The sequence below is a fragment of the Micropterus dolomieu genome, linkage group LG10 (genome assembly GCF_021292245.1).
Source record: "Micropterus dolomieu isolate WLL.071019.BEF.003 ecotype Adirondacks linkage group LG10, ASM2129224v1, whole genome shotgun sequence".
NCBI classification, from domain to species: Eukaryota; Metazoa; Chordata; class Actinopteri; order Centrarchiformes; family Centrarchidae; genus Micropterus; species Micropterus dolomieu.
In genome coordinates this window covers 20,606,588-20,617,627 of record NC_060159.1, presented here as the reverse complement: position 1 = coordinate 20,617,627, position 11,040 = coordinate 20,606,588, and the positions used below count along the sequence as shown (strand labels likewise).

At 39.4% G+C, this 11,040-nt stretch overlaps 1 protein-coding gene across 1 annotated transcript in view; it reads right to left on the bottom strand.

The window, feature by feature from the left end:
* Positions 1-11,040, bottom strand: part of gpr176 (G protein-coupled receptor 176) — a 22,609-nt gene that overhangs the window by 4,397 nt on the left and 7,172 nt on the right. The window contains exon 2 of the mRNA XM_046059861.1: positions 5,550-5,802. Within this exon, the coding sequence (XP_045915817.1) occupies positions 5,550-5,802 (253 nt within the window). The remainder of the gene's footprint in view (positions 1-5,549; positions 5,803-11,040) is intronic.

Sequence of the window (11,040 nt, the reverse complement as noted above, 5' to 3'; positions counted from 1 at the left end):
TTTCATATATGCAAATGTTTATGCTAACAGTACAGTGCTAACTTTGTGCTGTCTGGGTTAGTATCATCACTATACGTCTATAAACGTGTGACATGTGGTAGAAACGTTTAATCCAAGGATGAGTGACACATCCAAATGTTAACAATAATTGTACTGGTCTAAAGCCAGTTGCTTTACTTTTAAATACTGCAAATGAAAATGTCATAGGCAGTATACGCTAAACGTATATATTCATTGTGTGTCACACTTTCATTGAACCTCCTTTATCTTGTTCCACAAAAGAGGAAGAGTTAGCAGATAGTTATGAGACACAATAAACGGTACAATACATTTTTTTAATTACTGGGTGAACTTTTTTGTCCCATAGTGACCTAGCTAGCATGATAACTAGTGCTAGCATGTTCCCGAATGGCTAGCATGTTAGCAGTTAGCTTGTAGCTACAATGCTTCTGAAACCAAATATATGCAAAACAAACAGAGTGCTTGCTTTATTATTAATAATTGGGGATATACACCAATCAGCCATAGCATTATGACCACGTGCCTAATATTGTGTAGGTCCCCCTTTTACTGCCGAAACAGCCCTGATCCACTGAAACATGGACTCCACTAGACCTCTGAAGATGTACTGAGGTCTCTGGCATCAAGACATTAGTAGCAGATCCTTTAAGCTCTATAAGTTGCGAGGTGGGGCCTCAATGGATCGGACTTGTTTGTCTGGCATATCCCACAGATGCTCGATTGGATTAAAATCTGGGGAATATGGTGGCCAGGTCACCACCTTGATCTCGTTGTTGTGTTCCTCAAACACTTCCTGAAACATTTTTGCTTTGTGGCAGGGTGCATTATCCTGCAGAAAGAGGTCACTGATATCAAGGAATACCGTTTCCATTTAAAGGTGTGTACATGGTCTGGTCTGCAACAATGCTTTAAATGACAGGATCCAAGGTTTCCCAGCAGAACATTGCCCAAAGCATCACACTGGCTTGCCTTCTTCCCATGGTGCATCCTAGGGCCTTGTGTTCCCCAGGTACACACTCACACACTCACATGGCTATCCATGTGATGTAGAAGAACACGTGATTCTTGAGACCTTCATCCATTGCTCCATAGTCCAATTCTGATGCTCACATGCCCATTTTGGGCACATTTGGCACCGCATTGACCCTGACTTGTTTATGGCTATACAGACCCATACGTAATAAACTGCAATGCACTGTGTGACACCTTTCTGTCGGAACCAGCATTAACATTTTTTCTTTCAGCAATTTGACCTCTAGTAGCTCATCTGCCTTCGCGGCACGTGCATCAGTGAGCCTTGGCTGCCCCTAACCCCTTCACCAGTTCACTGCTTTTCCTTTCTTAGACCACTTCTGATAGGTACTGACCACTGCAGACTGGGACCACCCCAACAGCTGCAGTTCTGGAGATTGTTATAGAATATTTCTTAGGGGGCACCATTGATATAACAGGGAAAGGAAAGACAGGTCAAGCTTGGAGTCATTAGCTGACTCCACAAGTGCTCACTGACCTTCCGGCTCTTGTTATTTCTCACATGTTAGGGAGATGACAGTTAGAATGATAAGGTAGAGACAGTAGCTCAAGTGTCTAGGCTAGCAGATATCGGTGTTCTCTGGGAATCTGACAAGGTTGAGTCAAGGTTGAGAATTTTTACAAGAAAATACTGGTCTACAGATTACAGTGTAACACATGGATAGTAATAGATTCCAATATGACGTAGCATTGGAGTCTAAACATCAGATAGATTTATTGTTCTAGGTTAAGGCCAGCTAAAGATGATCTAATAGGGAAACCTACAGGAACTAGGGGGAAGACAGAAACATAAAAAGGGACCAAAAAATGTTATCCTTCAGATTTGGTGTTGCCATTTGACACGTTCACTAGGGCTGCAACAATTAGTCAATGTAATCAACGATTAGTCGATGTAATCGACGAAGTCGATTATAAAAATTCATCGACATGAAATTTCATTGTCGACGCATTGTTACAAAGATGCCGTTTAAGGGGGAGACAGCAATCTTCTTATTAAGAACAGTTCTGGTTGTTCATTTCTAACTGCAATGAACTATAGGAAGTGCTGGGGGCAGTATCGCTTCCACTGTCTCCCATGACTGCTTGACTGTAAGACAACTCACGAAGAAGAAGCTTTCACGCAAGAAGCGGAAAGCAACAGAGAAAGAAGCTAACAGCAGAACTGTTGCTAATGTTATCCGGTGCAAAGTTATATCGCTTTCCACATTACTTTACCAACTAACGCGACCCATATTTTTATCCTGTGTACCACTGTTGATTTAGCCTGAAAGAAAGGACGTAACGGTAAAAAGCAAATGTGGAGTGATTTGTTTACTAACGTTAGCCTATAGTGATGCAGCCAGCTAACGCTACAGTAGCTCGGACCTGCCGCTGTTTGCTTCGTAACGTTCAGTTTAGGTGTTAGTGCGTGGCTCTTCCTCTGGGTTGTTGTCGCTGTGAGGTTGCAGTATTGTTTATTATGTGGGTCACGAAGTGACGGCAGGAAGAGGTGGAGAAGCTGTGTACCTGAGTATTGGTAACACCACAATAAACCAGTAATGTTACTTACTGCGGTCCAACTGTTATAAAGATTGACACAATCTCGTTATAATATTCAGTCCAGCTCACTACCCGTTTCGTTATCATCCAATGTATTTAGCTGTGCTGACATTGCTGAGCCTCCGGTGAAAGAAACACAGATGGTAAAGATAGTTACATGCAGCAGGAGAGCTAACTCTGTAGCACGTCGGCTAAATGCAGTAAATGTACCGGGATCATGTAACAAGCATGGATTAGTTCAACCTGCAGCTGATAAAACTATTACTGTAAAGTTGCAGTAGGCGTTTACCTGAGTTTCCAGTATATTGTGTGTCTCCCTACCTGTCTACAGCCGCTGTCACTCTGCCTTTTTTCCGGGAGGATTGTGCCGATATGCGACTCGCTGCGCTGAATGAAGTAACGTTACGGAGCCGGCGTTGACCTGCCTCTGAGCCGGAAGTAACTGTCTGAGCATGAAGTAACAGAGCCTGAACATGTCTAAGTGAAAAGCCGCAGCCTGCATGCTGGTGTTTCTGCGTTTATTGTAGGATTTCTGTATGAAACGGTTGGGTTTGCTCGCTCATGAGCTCAAGCGAGCACGTGTACAAGGACACGCCTGGTTGCAATCTTAGAACCGCACTGCTTCTGGCTAGTTTCAATGTTCAACCTTATTTTGTCTTTACAATCTGAGTAATGGTTTAACATTTTAAAGTAAATCAAGAAACATCTGTAGCCTACAGAACATTCTCCATTTATTAAACGTATAAGCACTTTGGAAAAATAAACTACAGAAGTAGTATGAAAGGGGACTGTTGCTTTATTATTCTAAATAGATATTACATTGTTAGTGTAGAGTTGTGGTTATAATACTTGCTTTTTATGTGCATTTATTTTATATAGTTCCAAAGCAAAAATCTTTGTTAAACGTTTTAAAGTTAAAACCTACTTGGCAATAAATCAGATTGCGAGCTTATTGTTTTGGGTGATAAAGCCTGGCTTTTATCTTGGAGCAGCCTCTCCATAGAGCTTTGCATTCTGGGTTTTGAAGTCTGGCTGAGAGAACGCTCTTTTACTTGTATTAGCAAACACGTTAAGTGCAATAATAAATCAGTGACTTATAGGAGTAGCCTACCCTGTCTTGTCTTCTTCCCTGGTTTCCCCCTAGCGTTGATACTAGTAAATCTTGTTCCCTTAACGCTGTGTGTTGCAGATCAGTAATTCACTTGAAAGATATTTAATTAGTTAAATGGTTTGAAAAAAAATTGTGACTAGTCGACTAATCAAATAAATAATTAACAGATTAGTCAACTATGAAAATAATCATTAGTTGTAGCCTTAGCGTTCACAAGTTGTATGCTGGTACTGTTTCTCCTTGGCCGGGCTCAATAAACCATGCTATGTTAAGTCTTCATCAGTCTACAAAACTTCTTCATCACAACTGAACATGGCTCACAATATTCCTTCAACAGAGATGCTCTGACCCCAGTTATCAAACCATCACAATTTGGCCCATCCCAAAGTCGCTCAAATCCTTTCGCTTGCCCTTTTTTCTGCTGCTAACACAATGTTCACTTATTGCCTAATACATCCCACCCACTGATAGGAGCCATGGTAATGAGATATTTAGTGTTTTTCATTTTACCTGTCATTGGTCAAAATGTTATGGCTGATCGGTGGATGTTGTTTTTTTAAATATTAGTAGCAGAAGCAGGAACAGACATGGCAGTAATTAGCAGCAAGCAGGGCTGTAGCTATCATTAAGGACATTAGATTAGATTCAACTTTATTGTCATTGCACATGTCACTGGTTCAAAGCAACGAAATGCAGATAGCATCTAACCAGAAGTGCTTCATTGGTACTTAGTACCAGTAGTGAGTGTCAATGTGAGGGGATAGAGGATGGGGGTTGGTGAGTATGTGTGTATGTGTGTGAAGGTGGGTGGGGCGTTGGGGGGACAGAGTTCACCAGGGAGACATGTCTAGTGAATTTGGTGGTTTTAATCTCATAATAAGGAGTTTACATTCTGTTATCTCACATGTTGTGTTTTTTAAGACAGATTCTGGTTATTTTTTAGACTAAATATTAAGTTTTCGGCAAGAAATATATTAAATTAGATTAGGTTGAAGTATTCTCAAATTACATATCTGAAAGTGGAGAAAAGGCTTTAAACATTTAGACAATTTCCTAGGGATTTACAGAACAGAACATTTTACTGAGCAGTTAGGCCTAAATTAAAAAACAAAATGACAAATAAACAAAGCAATTTTTCTTTTAAATACCCAGAATAGTTCCTGAGTTCACATTTCTTTTTATCACTGTGTTTCTAAACTAATACTAGTAGAACTACTGCAAGTTAGCTGCAGCCATCTCAGGCTGCTTTTATCTGCAGCCTGCAGCTTTTAGCACTGAAGGGATGCCGCTCAGCATGACTTAAACATGCTTCATCGATCACAACCCCCCAACTACCCTAGTCCACACCACAGGGTGTAGAGGGAGATTGAAAAAGACTTTCTCCCCCCCAAAAAACTAAAAACAATCTTCTGGAGTTTAGCTACAGTTTGATGTTGCTCCATTTGTGCAGTGTGGATGTTTGTCCTGCCAAGTCTCAATGTTTTGGAAGAGAATTACTCCAGCTGACTCGGCCAAGCAATGTATTGATAAACTGATCAGAGAATCGATTTACACCATCCACTTCTCTTAAGTGGTACTTTCAAATCATGCGAAGGGAGTGGGAGGTACATCTAGCCTTTTCAAACACATATTTCAAAGTCAGTGGTTCTGGTTGCAGAGCTGAGGTGAGCAAAAAACAAAACATCACACTCATCCTACTCAGGGACAGAGGGCTCTTTTGGTTTTGTAAGAGGTGGATTTTAATTTCAATTGCAAGCCACAATTATCTATCATTAAAAATTGTATTATCTCTTTCTATGTAAATAAACTGGTAAGTATTTTATGTCAAACATTTTTCTGAACTGACCTGTCGAGTGCGATGGCACTGAAACTGAGCACAGTAACCGAGCAGAAGAGTTTATGGAGGAACTTGATGGCCTTGCAGAGCACCAGAGCGTGAAGCCACCAGCAGCATCGAGGGCTGGCTCCTAACGCCACGTCAAAGGGAACGCACACCAGGCCTGCGCAGATACCCGAGCACGCCAGGTTCTTGATGAATCGGTTGGTCACGGATTTAAAGACATTCGTGCAGCAGGTGCACCACAACACTGTGGCATTTCCTGTGAGGAGGAGGAAAGAGATGCTGAGCTTTAGAACAAGATCAAAAACACAGTTTGTCTTCTGATTTCCAAACCTTAGTAGAAAAATGGAAGCTGTTGCATCTTTTGCGTTTGTCCAGTTTCTTTATATCTACTTACATGACTAACATGCCACAAAAACTCAAAAGTATCATACTAAGTGGACAGAGTGACCTAGCAGGAGGAGCGAACCAAAGAGATTTTCTTGGCAGAGCAGTTCCCACTGCTGTTTCCCCTGGTTTATATTGAGGTTTCCAAGGATGAGGGACTACCGGCTTAGATGTTGATTTAATATCCTTAAAAGTAAACATTTAGGGTTGATTCTTTAGTTTTTTATTAATTATTGACTTGTAACCAACTGTGTACAAGGATCAGAAATACTGATGCCATTATTTTTGCCACCTGAATTCTACTGTCTTTGCTATCACCTGTCAACTGGAACTAAAGGAAGAAAACCTTTAAAGTTGGAGGAAACTACTTCGACCATTGTTGTGAATGCGTCTTTTAACATCTAAAATATTTACAAAAACTGAATCTTGTTCATGTGTATTTCCTCCAATTCCCCTCCACAGTCCGGAAAGAAAATAGGAATTTGGAGACTCTAAATTGTGCATTGGTGTGAAAGGTAATCTATGTGACTTAATACTGATGGATAGAGGATTTATCCACCATGTGTTCCTGACTTCAATCAAAGAGACTGCGATTGAATAAATTAAGGATTTAAAAGGATTGCATGGACCAAGGAGTAAGAAGTAAAACTTTAAACATGTTATATACTTAACACGTTGGTTCCAAGGTTCTCATCTTACATCTTGCACCATTACTGAATTTACCTGTTAATTGGCACCACTACATTTTCAAGACCAAAACTAACCAGCTAGTAATAAAAAATTTTTGCGACACAATTCATGTCCAGTTTGTCTTAACATTCAAACTTAATAGTAATCAATAAGTCACATTTGTATATGATTATTTGCAGGTGCAATCAACCATTTTTCTCTTGTTGTTGCAAAAACACCTTGTTTGTATTGCGAACAGTGGTGATCAGCATCTTCTTGCTGTAGAAAATGCAACAAGTTTAGGACCCATGCCAAATATAAAATCCAGATCTAAGTCAGTTTGAACACATTTGCTTGTTTAAAAAGTACTTTATCGTGAAAAAACAGAAAACTGTACTGTACATGAGGAACAGCGTGTACTTCTGGACTCTGCAAAGACCTGATGGAAGGGCCCAGGTGTTTCCTCTTGGAAAGGCCTTACACTCCTGTCTAAATATGTTTTTAAAAGACAGATAAGTATAATTCTGTCTTAAAAATGGTTTTTGATGACTTGCAATAGTATAAAGAACATTGAAATGTTTGATTATCTGCTTCCCTAAAAACTACTGCAGATAGAAATCATAAACAGCTCTTTGCAGAGTGAAAAAATCAATTTAATCTAATCTGAGTGTGACACGATCAGGTGCAAGCAGGGAAACTGTGGCCTTTTTATGTTAAGATCCCTGCATTATTTGGAGCAATGAGACAGTAATGATACTTAATTAGGTTTAAAAAGGTGAACTTTGTACTCCCTGTGGTGCATCGACTGATGTCAGGTCACACAAGGATACATGTGATACCAGCCTCTTTAAATCAAATGTAATTATCCACAGAGAGCTGTGCTGTCATTGCCAGAAACACAGCAAGATGATCTCTGGTGAGGAACCTAAGGTTATTTGTGTCTGGTGTTTGTAAATTATCAGAAACTATCAGTCAGAGAAAAACAAATAGTCATTATCAATGTATGTGCAAGAAAAATCTTTGGTTGTGGTTGTGGCTGAAAATATATACGAAATGTTCCTAAAAGAAACTTCATTATTTATAGCAAGATTAAATTTAAAAATCTATTATCGTGGATTAGGTTGTTGAAATTTGGCCTGAAAGGTTTTAGATGGAGCTGAAAGAACCTGTTTTGAAAGGAACATGGAGTGCTTTACTGATGGTTTCTAACTGTGCAGGATTTCACTAACACACTGAGTTACAGAGCAGCACACAGGAGTAGTATTTCGGGGAAACCCTAATGTAGCAGTAATTAATGATCAGTCTCTGCGTTCTGTGAAGCTAACTCACATGGGATAATGAAATTAGCACAAACACTCATTGTTAAGAATGCAGCATTACATAAAACGGGATGTTTACAGCAAATACATTCAGATTCCTACATGTGCATCTGCTATATTGATATTGTAACTTCTCTTTATTGTGGCTAATAAATAAGGCGATACTAGGGTGAGGTCCTAACTTTTCAAGAGAAGGAGAAGAATAAGGACAGATAACGTGATGAGCATAAAGCAACACACCCTCTGACATAATAGGTCCTTTGTTACTGCCTTGGCACCCCTATTGTCAGCACAACACAGTTTTCCATTGCTCTTTCAAAACTGTCACAAATGACACAAATGTTACAGAAAAAAAAGTACTTGGCAAGTGAAGGCAGTGATCATTGTTTAAAGATACCACTGTTAACTATTGAAACACAATGCAAAACCTGACCTTCTTCCAACAGGTGTTCTGATGTTATAACAAGGTCACATTACTTCCATCTTTGCTTCTGAGCGCCAAAAGTCCTAATTTCCACAGTCAACAGAGGTCCTTACTAGTCATTTCAGCCCTACTGAGTCCCAGTTTCGGTATGGCTTTCTACAATACCTCTGCGTGGCAACTGCAGTATGGTTAAGGTTAGGGGGAAAGTGTGGCTATGACAAAAAATGTATAGTTACAGTATGTTTAGAGGAAGGCAAGTAAAACACTTAGTTGGAAAAGATCATGATTACAGTAAATAAACAAGACTAAGAGTCAAAGTTATTACAATTCGTCCTGAATTTCATGGCAATCCATCAACTAGCTGTTGAAATATTTCATGGGATAAATGAAAATCTTGACCTCTTGTTAACACTAGATGGAAAGTCAAGGGATCAACAAAATTAGGATTCACCATTAGGGCGCCATGCATGTTTGTACAAATTTCTGTCAATCCAGCAAATAGTTGTCGAGATATTTAAGTCTGGAACAAAATAAAGGACAGACCAATAGGCCCACATTGCCCCAAAGCCATTTTGCAAACACCTCTAAGCTAACGTTAACTGCAGGTCTGTGATGAAACTGAAATGAATTAAAACTTGTTTTAGGTATTTGAACAAATAACCAGTGCTGATGTTTGTCCTCTGAGGACAGTCTCAAAGGCAAAGGTGCAGGGGGGAGGAGAGGGGAAAGATGCATCAAGAAAATTAAAAGAAGAACAAAGAAAACAGAAGCAGTTGGAAAGGGAAATTGTACAATCAGTATTATAAGGAAACATCTGTCTTAATCAAAATACAACTGGTCATTTTTATCTCAGCAACTTCAGACATTGAGGTCTCTTCACAGAAGCTGTTAAGAGTCTAACTTTAGTACAGCTGCAATGGTGTTGTCACACCCTCGATGTGGTTGCAATATAAGTGATACTGTATGTGGAATCACAGTTCATCACAATATTAATTATTAGATTACATGTTACGTTACACACATTTTAAAGAACTTCCCTTTGAAGCAAACAAACAGAACTAAAGATGGATTAGTCACTTTCTTTCAGATACTAATTAACAGGTATTTTTTGTATGAGACATTTCATTATATCCTATATAAACATTATGGTTTACATTTTGCCATTTTTGTGTTTGATAATTGTGATAATCCTACACGTCATAAAAGTAACGAGTCTAGACAAGCGTTACATAAGCAGGAATGTAAGTGGCTTTTAAAATAAACATTTATTTGTGCAGCAGCAAGACCAGTGGTTACAAGGTGCTTCACTAACTAATAAAATATTTCCTTGTAAGTGTATTCATGCAGACAATACTGGGACTCTTTTATAGTCTGAGCTTGGATTGTTTTTCTATAAAATCACGGTGTCTTTTTGTGCCTGAAATTCTCACCTGCCACTTAAAGAACACCTTGGCAACCACAGCAGCCAATGGGGAAGAAGAGCAAACATGAACATTGCTTTTTCCACTTAACAAATGGCAGATCAACTGCAGGTAGCCTCATGAAAAACTCCAGTGTTTCAAAAATGTGTCATCTCTGGATTGCTGTTAATAAACTGCTGTTGTCAGTGAGGGCTTTCAGAAACAACATCTGACCATGTACAACTGCTGTGTTAAAATAAAAAAAACATCATTAACACGCTCAACACCTTCTTAGTTGAATTCCTGTTGTGCTATAATTACTTTAGTTTTTATGAAAGACATATTTTGAATGGTAACCAACAGAGGAATAGAGAGCCAGATATCCACATAGTCCACATACAGGTGCTGGTCATATACTGTAATTAGAATATCATCAAAAAGTTGATTTATTTCAGTAATTCCATTCAAAAAGTGATATTATATTCATTCATTACACACAGACTGATATATTTCAAATGTTTATTTCATTTAATTGTGATGATTAAAACTGACAACTAATGAAAATCCCAAATTCAGTATCTCTGAAAATTTGAATATTACTTAAGACCAATACAAAAAAAAAGGATTTTTCGAAATGTTGGCCAACTGAAAAGTATGAATATGAAAAGTATGAGCATGTACAGCACTCAATACTTAGTTGAGGCCCCTTTTGCCTGAATTACTGCAGCAATGCGGTTTGGCATGGAGTCGATCAGTCTGTGGCACTGCTCAGGTGTTATGAGAGCCCAGGTTGATCTGATGGTGGCCTTCAGCTCTTCTGCATTGTTGGGTCTGGCGTATCGCATCTTCCTCTTCACAATACCCCATAGATTTTCTATAGGGTTAAGGTCAGGCCAGTTTACTGGCCAATTAAGAACCGGGATACCATGGTCCTTAAACCAGATGCTGGTAGCTTTGGCACTGTGTGCAGGTGCCAAGTCCTGTTGGAAAATGAAATCTGCATCTCCATAAAGTTGGTCAGCAGCAGGAAGCATGAAGTGCTCTAAAACTTCCTGGTAGACGGCTGTGTTGACCTTGGACCTCAGAAAACACAGTGGACCAACACCAGCAGATGACATGGCACCCCAAACCATCACTGACTGTGGAAACTTTACACTGGACTTCAAGCAACGTGGATTCTGTGCCTCTCCTCTCTTCCTCCAGACTCTGGGACCTTGATTTCCAAAGGAAATGCAAAATTTACTTTCATCAGAGAACATAACTTTGGACCACTCAGCAGCAGTCCAGTCCTTTTTGTC